The sequence below is a fragment of the Callorhinchus milii genome, unplaced genomic scaffold (assembly GCF_018977255.1).
Source record: "Callorhinchus milii isolate IMCB2004 unplaced genomic scaffold, IMCB_Cmil_1.0 Scaffold3, whole genome shotgun sequence".
Taxonomy (NCBI): Eukaryota; Metazoa; Chordata; class Chondrichthyes; order Chimaeriformes; family Callorhinchidae; genus Callorhinchus; species Callorhinchus milii.
Window position 1 is genome coordinate 34,592,510 of NW_024704744.1, and position 14,587 is coordinate 34,607,096.

A 14,587-nucleotide genomic window follows, 5' to 3' on the forward strand; every position below is an offset into this window, starting at 1 on the left:
ATGAAGTAACATATGGGGGGGGGGGGGGGGGGGTATGATACATGGGTAGGAAAATCAAGAAACAGTAAAGGTAAAAAAAAGGATTAACACATTAAAAAATATGTTTCTCCTGTAACAGATGTAGTATCTTATACAGGCAACTCTGAATTATGGGTCCATCATAATGTAAAATATCTAAAGTTCTCTGATTTATTAGACATTTGAATTACTGGGAATATTTTGTTTATTCAAATGTATATTAGGAGTCAAACACTCATTTCTCTGAGGGCATTACATAAGTTATATATTTGAGCTGTATTTTTATTTGTTTGCCAGTTCCTTCCATGCTGGATTTTTTTCCCCCAAGGAACTACTATCACTTTTATTTTAATTCAAGATGAATATAACAAGCAATATTTTAGTAAAAATCTTTATTCCACATCAGAATTTAAAAAAGTAAAACAGTGTTCCCATAACACGTTAGGACTTACTTTTCCCTGTAATTACAATCAAGATTAGTATTCTGATGAGTAAAACTAGAGAAAGAGAAATATAATTCTAAAACTTTAAAAAGATATATGGAAACAGAATTAAACTAAAGCGTGCTAATACTTGTGTAAAAACTAAGTATGTGGTTTTCATGCATTTTAAATTCTTTAAATTTTGCAGTTTCACAAAAATTATCATTATTATCAATTTGAATATATGTTCCTGTTAAGATCACGTTTTACTAAAACATATTGTGCCTGGTATCACAAATTTCTTAAACATACACTCAGATTATGATGTTATCCTTTCATAAAGGTCAAACAAAAATAATGTTAATTCAAGGCTTCCAACTCAAAAGTGGGTCCATGCTTATGCAAATGTTTCTGATCCATCCAATGACAAAGTAAATCATCCCAAAAATCTGTTTGAATTGCAATTGAATAGTAAAGGAAATTATGGTACACACGCGCTAAATTGCAACTGTCTATTTCAAGGGATTCATAGTGTAAACCGAGCTTCCACTAACAATTGGTGACTATTTGCAGAATTTAAAATTAAATTACACTTAAAAAGTAAATTTCAATTTAGATTAGCCCATTGGTTATAGGTTCACATCCACGTGCAATTAGAAGTGTTAAGCAATTAAGATGTTGGTCACTGATTCTTAATCTGTATCGTAGTCATAATATTCCTCATTGTCAGTTTGGCTGTTGGTATTCAGGCTATCATTATTTTGTGCTTTCTTTGCGTCATTTGGAAGAATTGCTTTTCCTTTTGAGCCACTTTTAGAATTGTGTCCACAACTGTTCAGAACCTTGATAGAAGAAATCCAGGTTTCACCCCGATAATGGACTGGGGTGGCACAGTGACCGCTTCTGATATCCAGATATCTTGCCGTCAGAAACATTCGCGTTTCCATGAGGTCACATGTACAGTTCCAGGGGTTTCCATCCAGGTAAAGCCGTTTGAGGCGGGGGAGGTATCCAAGTAAATCCGGGTTGAGAGATGACAACCTGTTGTTACGTAGATTCAGAACTTGCAGCCGCTTCAGTTTTTCAACTGTCTCTTTGCAAATGATTTTGATATTATTTCCTTTCAGATCTAGCCTTATAAGAGTGTCTGGAAGTCTGAAGAAACAACATACAATAATGGTAATATGCATCTATAAATATAACCATTTAGTTGCAGTATTCAGATAAAAATAATTACTGTTATAAAATTTAACTAAAATATTAATGCACTGCCTTAAAGTGTGGTGGTCGATTAGCCTCTTTCTGTGCTGTAACATTTTATGATTCTATAAAAATAAATACTGATAAATATCATTTTTGTATCATGTTGGGAAAAATGCCTATTGGATTTGTAAATAAGGCATTTTTTTGTCTTCCAACCTTTACCTCTACCAACTACAAATTAACCAATCTTGATAGCACTACCTGAAGTTATTGATAATCCATTGAGTTCTGACTCACTTACCTTTCTCCATAGATGCTGCCTGACCTGCTGAGCGTTCCCATCAACTTTTGTTGATAATCCATTGTTAATGTTTAAAGTCAAAGATAGTTTAAACTGTGTTTGTGGGCATTATACTATACAGAAGACCTATCATTTCATTTTTCTAAAGAAGAAAAAAATAAGATCTCTGATCAACATGTGGGTTTGGGAGGATGGTTAGGGATCAGTTCATGGTTATGAGGAAATGTACCCTGATTTATAGTCCCAGCAGACTATTCCCTAAGAAATGGATTCACTCTGAGAAAAGGTTGATAACCAATCCCTAGAGATATCTGTAAATAAAAAATGTACATTGTTTCATAATATTTTTCTCATATGTTTAGTGTAGTTATGACTTCTGAGAATTTTGAATCCATTCTTGTATACTTACAGAAATAGATATGCTATATTTTTAGGTTACATATAGATTTTGTTCCAGTCATGAGTATGAAAGACAACTTATGCTTTGAATGTGAAAAAGCACAAAAAGAAAGTTTTTCAACCCATACACTCTCCCTCCCTCCCTCCCTCCCCCCTACCCCATTAATGAAGTAACGTACCCATTTGGGAAGAACGACAAATGATTCTGCTCCAGTGCCAAATCTGAAAGATGCAGACAGTGCTGCAGTGCATCTGGATCAATAAAAGTGATGTTGTTGTATTCTAGGAACAGATGTTTCAGCTCGCACAGTCCAGTGAATTCCTTCAGTGTAAGTTTTTGGATAAAGTTGTGGCTGCAATCTAATGTCCGAAGCTGTGACGGGAACCTGGTGGGCACTGATTTCAGATGGTTTTTTGACAGGTCTACTATGGATAAATTTGTCAATGCCAGAGCCTCATTTGCTGCAGAAAGTCTATTTTCGGAAAGGGAGAGCTCAGAGAGATGACTGAGATAGTTCATGTCTTGAATCCGTAATACTCTGATCATATTTCTGTCCAGTTTTAAAGACCACAATGATGGTGGCATTTCTTGTGGGACCTTTCGAAATGCGTTCCCCGATAAACTGAGGAAAAGCAACGATGGTAAGAAACTGAAGAAGTTTGAAGGCAGAGAAGACAATTTGTTGTTCTGAATGCTTAAACGTTTCAGGTGAGCAAGCTTTAGTGGACCTATTAATATTTCAAGACCGTTACCGTCCAAGACAAGACTTTCCAGCCTATAAATAGATGATAAAACACCGGTGTGGATGGCAGAGATCCTATTGTTCTGAAGTTCCAGGACCTTAAGTTTTGTTAATCCTTCAAAGTCAGTCTCCCGTATATTCTGAATTCTGTTATTACCCAGTTTTAACACTTCCAAGTTTGAGGGGAACTTGCCAGGAACATTCCTCAATTTGTTCTTCCATAGCTCCAGTGTTCTCAGATTCTTCAGGGTTGTAAATGTGTTAGCTTCTGCCACTTCCACTCCACATGAAACCAACACAAGATCCTCAAGCCTGGTGAGCCCGTTGAAATCTGAAACCTATAAAACATCCATACAAAGTAATTGAAGTACAATTTCGTTGCACAATATTTACTCTGTACAAAGATTACCAACATTGTTTTCTACTCACAAAGTTTTAAACTGGTCTGTGGGTCTACTTGTAATAATAATAATCCTTGATTTGATATAGTGCCTTACCTTGTCTTCAAGACATCTCAAAGCACTTCACGGAATAGACTGTAAAGTAAATTGACTGTATATTTTGTAGGTGAAATGCAGCAGCCAATTGCGCACAGCAGTGTCCCACAAACATTCGTGGATTGAGTGACCAATTTATTATTATTTTGTGCAAGAATTATTACTTGTACACAAATAAGAGTGTAAGAATTGACCTATTAAATTAATTTCACACAACTTAAAAATAAAAGGGAATTTCAAATAGGAAACATTGATATATTTATCAAACTAATGTAAAAATATATAAAATAACACCAGCATTGCCGAGTGCAGTACAAATTGTATTATTGTCATCTCTGCTTTTTTAAAAAAAGTTAATTTGACATGCCTTCATAATCCACTTCATCTGTTTCTCACGAATACTTCAGACACGTAATGGTTGCTCTATAAATACTACTGGAAGCAATGTAACATTGTCCTATTTCCTGCTCCCAATTCTCTTTTGTCAGGAGCTGGGGATAGTTCTGTGCATATCCAGCACAGGGCTCCTCTAACCAGTGTAATTCGTGTGCTGGTAATAGCTTTATTAAACAAATACATAACATGGACAATGGTCCCTTTTCATCAGAGATCGAATCGATTCACATTCACGCAGCAGTGGCAGGAATTGATGTCCTGGTGAATAAACGTTTAGCATCTCAACAAATGAGCTCAAGTGGGCTCAACTTCAATTTGTGCTATTTTTACTGCAGTAAGATAACAAGAAATATGCAGTATGAAGTTAATTTAACGAGCTGACAACCAGATTTATTACTTTAACACTGTCCATTGCCGGGACAGTGATTTCCAACACATAAGGATCACGAATGGACAGTTGTTTGGAAGGATGCTGGAGCTGCAAATGGAGACAAGCTCTCCCCCAGCTCCCCACATACCACATAGGGTGCTGGTCAGAGGTGCTGCTCTACACTGAGAGCAGCGAATGAAATGATGGTGACTGTGAGCTGGTCCTGTATAGTCAGCTGGTTCTGCACCAGGAGCAAGAGAAAATCTGATAGACTTATTTATGTCATGTTCTTGTCTCCTCCGCCCCCAGCTATAGGAAGAAGCCTGGGAGCATCTCCACTTTGTTTGCAATGGACTGGAGAGATCATGGAAAATAAAAGAAAATGAAAAACACACGGAAGTGTCCTCACAAAGGCCGGGTATAAAAGTGTCCTACTAACTACAATTGCTTTCAAGTACAAAAACGACCAAGTCACTACATAAAGCAACTGTTCTATTAGAGCAAACGACAGACTGCAATACATCCAATACAGGTGTTCCTTTATATACAACAACAACCAATTGCATTGTGTGCATCCCGATTTAGGGATATGCAAGTGAGTATCGGTTTATTTGAGGTGTAATCGTATTTCCAGCATCATGTTGGTTATTTGTTCGGGTAAAAAAAGAAGGTCCGATGTGTTGGCTGCACCTTTGAACTCATTAATTGTAAATGTTTTGCTGGATGTGTGGGTCAAAGCAAACTGAACAAACCAGCCACCCAGCACAGACCCGGTGGGAAGGGAGAAATAGTGGTTCCTGGCGTTTTCTCTCCTGATGGAAACTGATGGAAAATCACTTGATGCAAAAATCAAACTTCAGGAAGACCTTAGAAGAAAACCTGTTCAGTTGCCATAAACACAGCATTGCACATCCCGTCAATATAATAAATGTACTACGTTATCGAAAATATATTTATGATAATAACTTATTATTATAAATAATAATTGTAAATAATAATCATAATCCTCGAATTTGATGTAGCGCCTTATCACGTCTTCAAGTGCGTCTCAAAGCGCTTTACAGAATATACTGTAAAGTGAATTAACTCTTTTATTTTTGTGGGCGAAATATACTTTCCTGTAGGAAAAAATAGTCCACCGTCAATCGATGTGTTTAAGCGCTTTGGGATTGGGATGTCTTCTCGACTTGAAAGGCAATTTACAAAAATGTAAATGTTGTACATTGTAATGCATGTAACAATACTATCTGTAGACATTGTATCAATGCACTTATGCACTTATATATTTAAATATTGCAATTGATTTTTAGTGTTGGAGAACGAAACGTTGCTGACAGTTAGTTTTCCAACACTAAATATTTAGCGTTGATATTTGAGATGTTTTAACCTTTATGCAACTCGACAGTCGTTGTTTGTTCTGGTATAAATTAAATGGGAATTGGGTTAAGCACTTATCAGTGGATGGATTCCAGCTCACTGTGCAATTCTTTTGCACGTAATTTTGGGGGAAATATACACCTGAGAGTCCTGTTGCACCTCTACTTCCTCCACTCACTTCATGTTTAGTTTGTTGCGTCTTTTCATCAAGTGAGATTATAATCGTGTATGGAGTGAGGACAGTTTTGCTCGTGTTTTGCTGTTCAAACAGAAGGCAAATGGAATTGGCATTCAACGAAAATCTGTAAAATCCGCCAACTGGAAACTGCAAATCTCCGTAAAGTGTAACATCTGCCACATATCCCGACCAAGCGATCTGGAGACATTAGTATTGAACCTTTTTTTTTAAGTGGATCACTCGCTTCCCCAAAATATGTGGTGTGTTTTTTTTTAAAATGAGCGTGTAAATTGCTTCCGAATTTTTTAAAAAAAACGTAGTGAAATGATGTAAGACATCGCTCCACTTTAATAGTCGTTAATAACACTTGAGAGAACGACAGATGGATAGATCTTTTCGTTGAATGAAATCCATTCGTCGATTTGCTTTGCTGCTGAGCGCAGTTGATGTGCAGCGTCGCCAAATCATTTTGCACGTTTTTCGAGGGTTTAACCCCGGAATACCTGGATTTTTAGTCCCGAGTGTGTTAGCAAATAAACAAGAGGCAAGAATGCAAAGCATAAAAATGCACCAAGTCGATGCCACACGTTGACGACAGAAAACAAACCATCGCAAGACAAGGATCCCGATCTAAATCAGCGAAACCACACACTAACCAACCAACTCGCTGACTAACCAGATCAACGCAAACACATTACAACAAGGTGATGCTGTCGGGAGTGCATCGGCGCCAGTTCCTCTCACCCGCAGTTGCTTGATGTTATTGCGTCCAAGATGAACTTTCCTGGTATCCCGCGGGATGGCTCTGGGAACAGATGTGATCCTGTAGCATTGCACCTCTTTGGAAGAGTCACAGACGCACCTTTTAGGGCAATCGCCCAGGCACAGGCTCAGGCAGGTCACCGCGGAAAGCGCACAGAGTAAGACGAGCATCTTCGTGAGCATTTACACAACGGCCACATACGTACATACAGACAAACAAACACCGCGGAGAAGCCACACCGACGGCGGTATGAGAGGCTGCAGCAGCTCTGCGCCCCCTAATCCGGGAGGGAACCTCGATCCGCTGCTGCACGACGCGCTGTTTCCCCCTTTTTAAATGCTGTGGTGCCTGGAAACAGACCGACCGACCGACAACATCGATCAAAAGAAAACCAGCCCCAACCGTGTTATCAGGCGAGAGAGAGAAAAAAACAAGTCAGCAATCGATTTGTTTCGAATGAAAAACACTCGGCGCGCCTGATAATAGTATATTACCCTGATATTTGCAAAGGCACACAATGCGGGAAGAATCATTGTCCCCATATTCCTCAGTTGTCTATTGTGTGAAGTTTTCCATCAGCAAACAGCAGAATTCCGTGTGGTTTTCATTTCCCTGCTCTCTGGTCTGTCTGTTTTTGCTGCAGCGTTGAGATAACATCTACTTTGTGGAGTTACAATCATATTGCATTCCAGCCCCCCGGGGGCCTGGCCTTTCTGACCCCCCGATGCAAACAAAAGCCCAATAACATTTGTTGCCACAGGTGTCTGGGCTCTCCAGGTGAGCTCCCCAGCTTGGCTTTCAGATCTGGCAGAGTGAATGCATTTTGAAGATAAAAGTATCCATTCTCTTTCCTCCGACCGCATTAAAATATTGCAGTGAGGACGGATTCCAAACCACAGTCTTTGCAATCCATTCTTTTATTATTTGGGGGGGAAAAAAAACACCCAATGATGACCATAAACCAGATGTGTAATAACTGGGATGGGCAACACTATCGAGTGTGTTTTTTTAGGCAGTATAATCAGCTTTTATAACCAGTTAAAGAAGATGTTTTATTTGTGTTACAAGAGCTCATTGCAGAATTTATAAACTCATACTTTTTAAAATTATATATATAATATATATATATTTACCAGGGAGTGAGTTCTCCAGTTATATTGGAAAAAAAAGTTACTTTTGTGGCTCACCTTTTTCTTTCCTGTAGGATAGAATAAAAAACTCAGCTCCCACTCCTGCCTGTATTGAAGTTTATATTTACATTTCAGTATCAACATCAACCCCGATTACATTGATATTGATCACCACTTATACTGATCACCACTTATATTATGACAGGTAATTGAAGAATAACAACCTGCATACAACTTTTTTTAGGCTTTTCGATGTATACGGTAGTTACATTGATTCCCAGTTATTAACTGTTATCATTCAGTCAAAGTACAAAATACCCAATCACTACACTTTACTGAAAATCCTATGAAATGCCTTGAGACATCTTCCTGACCTGAAAAGTGTTATATGTGTGTCAGGTTGACTGATCACTGGTAGCACTCTTGCCTTGAGCCAGACGTTTGTAGGTTCATGCCCCATATCGGGGCTTTGAACTCATGCAGTCAAAGATGACACTTCAAATTGGTGCTGGAGTTGCTGTTTGTTGTAGATGAGATGAAATGTTAAATTAAGGTCTTGTCTTTGCATCTTCGGGTAAACTTTAAAGATACCATGCCACTTATTTGAAAAGAGAAGAGAGTATCTCTTAGCCAACAATTACTCAAATAAAATTGATCATTGCCTGTTTGTGGGCCAATGTTGCTCAAAAATTGACCTTCCTCTACAAATACACAGTCACGACACTTGACAATATAATCCCTGTGAAGTACTTTAAGACATTCTCCTGACATAAAAGGTGCTATACCAAATGTAAGGATAATTATTATATCAAATAAAAGACATTATTATTGACCACAAAAATAACAACTGGAAGTTAATAATAATAAGCCTTTCATTTGGTATAACAACAACAAGAACAACAACAAATCACATTTGTATAGCACCCTCCACATCGGAAAGACATCCCAGCGTGTTGGACAATCAGGGGTTTTGGACCAAAGCTGGGTGGGGATAGGAGGGTGGCGGAAGGCACGATCAAAGAGGAAGGTCTTCAGATGGATCTTGAAGGAGACAAGGGAGGGGGTGAGGTAGAGGGTTTGCAGGATAGAGTTCCAGAGTGTGGGGGCAGAGATGCTGAAACCCCAACTGCCAATGGTGGGGCTGGAAGTATGGGAGACCTGAAGCAGGCCGGTGTCCGTCGAGCAGAGGGAGCGGACAGGCTGATATGGGGTTATGAGGTTGGAGAGGTAAGAGGGAGCAAGACCATGAAGGTAAGAACGTGAGTTTTGTACTCGATTCTCTGAGGAATGGGGAGCCAGTAAAATGAGCAAGAACAGGGCTGGTAGGTTCCCGGAGCCTGGTGCGTGAGAGGACATGAGCTGCACAGTTCTGAATAATCTCCTCCGTGAGAGCTTGGAATAACTAGTGAGTATTTATTAGATACGTTTTGCTATTGTGTTGAAGGAGTGTGTAAGTGGTATTGAAATTATTTCATTCACAGGTCTTGTAACAAAGGCTTCAAGGGTTGTTATTTTTCATGAAGCAAGACAATGAGGAATATTAGTTTTGTGATTTAATTTTACCATGTTATTTTGGCCGGTATTTTACCATGATACAAATAATAATATAAAATTATAATTACAGTATTTAGAAAATCTGGATGATTTATGTTCTAAGCTTATAAATACCAGGAGGGGGCAGTAGCACATCACCTTATGCAAAACCACTATCAACGGGCAATAAGTACAGGTAATTGGGTTTTCTCTATAGTACAAGCTACCACAGGTTTGCTAATGCAAGAGGCAACGAAACACATCAGTATCTTGTGAGAGTTAAGTGAACATAGAGGATAAAACATGTACTTCTTAACATCAGAGAATCCCAAATCTGTAAAGGTGTGCGTGCGTGCCCATGTGTGTGCCTGTATCTTGAGTATAATATGAATCCTTGAGTATGTGTTTGAGAAAGAAGAAAAGACCAGTCACGGTCGTCACAGAGGAGGAAACAAATGACTCGTTCAGCATCAAATTACTTTTTTGTGGGATGCAAGAATTTATTCTGGAGATTTCTTTAACAACAACAACTTGCATTTATATAGCAGCCTTCGCGTGGGGTACTGCTTTAGAGCACTTAACACTGGAGAAAGGGGAGGTGACCATAGGTAAAGTACATATACTTTACATTGCAGCTTCACGTGCAACCAAAGGATCCAATATAGTATGTAGATTGACACACAGACAGACATTTTGTCTTCATCTATACTCAGCTGGGAGGACTCCTGTGGGAGGATTCCAGTGGGAGGACTCCTTTAATATATTTTCTCTCACAGTCTCTCTGTTTTTTTCTCTCTCCTCTCACTCTCAGTCTCTCTGACTCTCCCACAAAATACACAGTCGCTACACCTTATAATATATTCTCTCCCAGTCTCTCTCGCAGTCTCTCTCTCTGTCTCTCCCACAAAACACAGTCACTACACTTTATAATATAATCTCTCTCTGTCTCTCCCAGTCTCTCTCTCTGTCTCTCTCTCAGTCTCTCTCACTATCTCAGTCTCTTTCTCTTAGTTCCTCTCTCTGTCTGCCCCACATGGGAGGAATATAGATATTTGTTGCAGAATATAGATATATATCTCTGAATGGTGTGTGCTTTCCTCTGTCACTACGTAGTTGCAGAATACGACACATACCTCATATTTTGAGCATTTTTTAGTAGAGCTCATCAATGATAGGAGATTCCCCCCAACACTAACGCACAGACGGACATTCCGTCTTTATCTATTCTAATAATAATAAAAACGTAGATGCATCAGGAGGGGTGTAGGAGGGGGCGGTGGGGGTGAAGAGCTGGGAGGGTGGGGATAGGAGAGCGATTAAATAAGCTGTTTGTTCTAAAACTAAATTCTAATCCTTTGAAACTCTCTAGTTTTTAGATAGAGGCTAATCCAGAGATATGTGCCAGTATTCAACAAATTGAATATTGTGCCCTTCATATGGGATAATGTCTCGGAGTGCTTCACAGTGATAGTTTTGGATGGCATGGACGACAAGGAAGCGGGGAGGCGGGGGTTAGTGTGGCCGGCCATAGGTGTGTCAAAAGGCTATTTTTTTTAAGCAGCAATAAACTGGTTAAACCATAGAATCCTACAATGTTGTAACAGTATTTCATAGTTTATTGTTAAATTGTGAGCAGTTTAAGTTGGAATAAGACAGTAACTTGCAATAACTCCATATATATTAGAGTACAGTATTTGTTTATACATTTATTAATGAATATCAGGAATGATGTACAACTGTTCCGGAACAATCCAATCATAGAAACATAGAACATAGAAACAGGAGTAGGCCATTCAGCCCCTCGAGCCTGTTCTGCCATTCTATAAGATCATGGCTGATCTGTACCTCAACTCCAGTTCACCGCTCTTGCCCCGTGTCTTGACCTAACAAATATCTATCTATTTCCGTTGTGAAAATGTGAATGGATCCAGCAGCCGCAGCTTTTTGGTGGAGAGAGTTCCAGATTTCCACTCCCCTTTGGGTGAAATCCTGCCTCCTGATTTGTTTCCTAAATGGTCGAGTTTCTTGTTCTGGATTCCCCCAACAGAGGAAATAGCTTCTCTATATCTATCCTGTAGATTTTATTTTAAAAACCTCAATCAGGTCACCCCTCAACCTTCTAAACTCAATGAAATAGAGACCAAGTTTATGCAGAATGTCCTCATAATTTAACCCTTTTAGCCCTCGTATAATTCTGGTGAACCTGAGCTGCACCCCCTCCAGAGCTAATATATCCTTCCTGAGGTGCAGTGCCCAAAACTGAACGCAATCTCCAGATGGGGTCTGACCAAGACTCTATATAGTTGAAGCATCATTTCCTCACCTTTATATTCCAGCCCCTTGAGATAAAGGCCAACATCCCACTAGCTTTTTTTGATAACATTTTGCACCTGTGAGCTGGTTTTAATGATTTGCGTACATGGACACCCAAATCCCTTTGCTCCTCCATTGCTCTTGGTTTCTCCCCATTTAGAAAATATTCTAGCAATCCAGAACAAAGATGTTATGTAATTGTCTAAGTCGCTGGAATTATATAATTTTCCTCTATATAGTGGCACGTTAGGAAGGGGTATCAAAAGCCTTGGTGGGGAGGGAGCTAAGGACTTTGGGGAGGGGAATGATGAACAAAAGCATAAGCAGTAAGACTTCAGACATTCTCCTACCTGAAAGACTCTATATAAGTGAGTGTTGTTGTTTGAGGCACTGTTAATTATTAAGACCACTCAATCCTTCAGGCCATGAGCTTACAGGGTTATCTGGAGTTGAATGTGTAGATGAATGCAATGGTGCAAACAGCATAGAAATGTAATTTTTTTAAATAGAAATTTACCACAAAGAGAGCCATTCGGTCCATCCTGTCATTTATTAAGAAATATCGGGAATTACCTGACGGGCATAATTGGAATAGTTATATACAAATATAAATAATTATACTTTAATGAAGACAATTAAGAGAAATATTAAAATGTGTATTTAAGACGATTTTTGAAGTGAATCTGCTGCAGTGGGACATGCACTGTATATCTATTGGTTTTTGGAATAGGTTACCTGATTTAATTCCAATTGCTGTCTGCAAACTCTTGTGAACTCTCTGTCCCTGGTTTGCTGTTGTTAATAAGCATTCGTTGCAGCTGCAACTTACTGATGCTCAGTTGCTACCGTCCGTTCGCGTTGATTCAAGCATTCGAGACACAAGGTGCTCTATAAAGATAAATTGCATTGTATTGACAGGCGCCAATTTATGCACAAAATAGCAATAACTAACTTGAATAAATAGTGGAATAATCTACTCCTCAAGTAACTGCAAAAAATAGTTACCGTGTAACCCGGGAAAGCAATTTGAGTCATCGTCCTGATGTGAAGGGCACTAACTATCTCGTAAGACTTATTAACTATTGTAATGGCACAACCTGAAATATACAGTCAATTCACTTTGACGGTACATCCTGTGAAGCGCTCTGAGACGTCTCAACGACGCGCTAAGGCGCTGCGTCGAATGCAAGGATTATTATCGTTGTTGTTATGATGACAGTGTGACCGTAAAGCAGCCGGTGAAGGAGGCGGGCGACACGGCTGTCTGGGCTGGAGCCGGGGCGGCCTCGCGTTGATTGGCCTGTGCAGCACAGTGTGGCACCATCTTCAGAGGCTGGTCAGCGAGAGCCGCCAGAGAGAGCCAGAGCCAGAGCCAGAGAGAGAGAGCAGTGAAAGCCCTGAGACAACCAGGTCCACCAGCCAGGCCAGGCCAGGCCAGGCCACTGCTCACTGCTCTGCTCACTGGCTGGTGGCAGTGGCCGGCAGTCACCGCTGGGGGAGGTATATACCGGCCGGTTCTGCGCTGGCTGTACAGCGGCGGGGGTATAGCTCAGTGGCAGAGCATTTGACTGCAGATCAAGAGGTCCCCGGTTCAAATCCGGGTGCCCCCTTCATCTTTTCCACTTTTGTTGCTTAATAGTCCTTTAGACGAACGGCTGATCACAGAGAGAGAGAGAGGGAGTGAGGGAGTGGAGTGGAGTGAGAGGGCTGTGAACAAACAGGGAACAGTGGCTCTCCTCACAGTGGAGGACCATGTTCCAGTGTGTGTGTGTGTGTGTGTGGTCCCAGTGCAGGAGCTGAGCTTCATCTCTGCAGAGTTTCTTCATCTCTGTCGCTGCTTCAGTAAAACACAAGAAGAAGGATCCAGTTTGTTGCAAAACTGATTTGTAATAAAATTGTAATAAAATTGTAATAAAAGTCGTTTTTTTCTTAATATAATATAATATATGTATACCCCCCCACACACAGCCAGACTGCCAGGTTTAATGGTGTTGCTGGAAGAATCGTCATTTGTTCTTGTAATATCTGACTGATGGGGGAAGGAGGCGCTGCCACTGGTTTTGTTCTTCCAGGAGCGGGTCCGACAGTGACATTCGGATGGTGTTGGTCCCTGAAAAGCATTGCATTTACAAAGACTCCTTCATCGCCCGTAGCATTTCAGAGATCTTAACCGCTATGTGGTTTGACCCCCCCCCTCCCCCCCAGGCTGGAGAGGGCGAGGGAGCGACCGAAGAGGGACGTCTTCAGGCGTGATTTAAAGATGGGCGAAGAAGAGAGCAGGACAGAGAGACTGAGGCGGAGTATTCCAGAGATTTGGGGCAAAGCGACTGGAAGCACAGAAATAATAACTTCTCTTTTAGTAATAAATAATCTTTGCATTTGATATAGTGTCTTATCGCATTCCTGAGTCGTCTCAATGTGCTTCACAGGATATACTATAGTGGATTGGCTGTGTATTTTGTGAGCGAAGCGCGGCAGCCAGTTGTGCACAGTGACGTCCCACAAACATGGAGTGAGTGACCAAAATTATTTTGGGGATTATTGGTCAGGACACCGGGAGAAACTCCCTTCTTGTTTCGAATAGTGCCATTAACATCCACCTGAACAGGTAGAAGAGAACTTGGTTTAACATCTCATCTGAAGGACGGGGCGTTATATTTATATGTTAAAACATAATATTGATATTTTAAAACATATTTATTTTAATTTATATTGAGATTTTAAAACATAAGCCTGATTTGCTAAAAATAATGTCAGGTGCTGTTTTTTTTACTTTATGTCAGGCAAAAGGTACCAATAGCTACTTGTATTAAAGTACAATATAATAATCAACTCTCTAAGTAAATAATTACACAAACAGACAATAGATTTGAACTAAGAACCTAAATAGATGCTCCAAGTGACTCCCGTAGGACCTTGAAATAAATGAGATGGATTGTATTGA

The 14,587-nt window shown here is 40.0% G+C and overlaps 1 protein-coding gene and 1 non-coding gene across 2 annotated transcripts; one reads left to right on the forward strand and one right to left on the reverse strand.

The window, feature by feature from the left end:
- Positions 1 to 700: 700 nt before the first annotated feature.
- LOC103182586 (nephrocan-like) lies at positions 701 to 7,044 on the reverse strand. Its single transcript, XM_007899649.2, has 3 exons — positions 6,649 to 7,044; positions 2,523 to 3,424; positions 701 to 1,595 (listed from the first exon to the last, which is right to left on the reverse strand). Exons 1-3 carry the CDS (start codon positions 6,847 to 6,849, stop codon positions 1,133 to 1,135), a joined length of 1,566 nt encoding a protein of 521 aa, XP_007897840.1. The 5' UTR covers positions 6,850 to 7,044; the 3' UTR covers positions 701 to 1,132.
- Positions 7,045 to 13,181: 6,137 nt separating this feature from the next.
- trnac-gca lies at positions 13,182 to 13,253 on the forward strand. Its single transcript has one exon. It is a non-coding gene; the product is annotated as a tRNA-Cys (tRNA).
- The last annotated feature ends 1,334 nt before the right edge of the window (positions 13,254 to 14,587 follow it).

Excerpts from the sequence above, each read along its gene's own strand:
- LOC103182586 (XM_007899649.2), bottom strand. The coding sequence starts at position 6,849 with ATGCTCACGAAGATGCTCGTCTTACTCTGTGCGCTTTCCGCGGTGACC. Across the intron at positions 3,425-6,648 it reads ATAACATCAAGCAACTGCGG|GTTTCAGATTTCAACGGGCT; the intron begins GTGAGAGGAACT and ends GATGTTTTATAG. Across the intron at positions 1,596-2,522 it reads TTGTCGTTCTTCCCAAATGG|ACTTCCAGACACTCTTATAA; the intron begins GTACGTTACTTC and ends TTGTTTCTTCAG.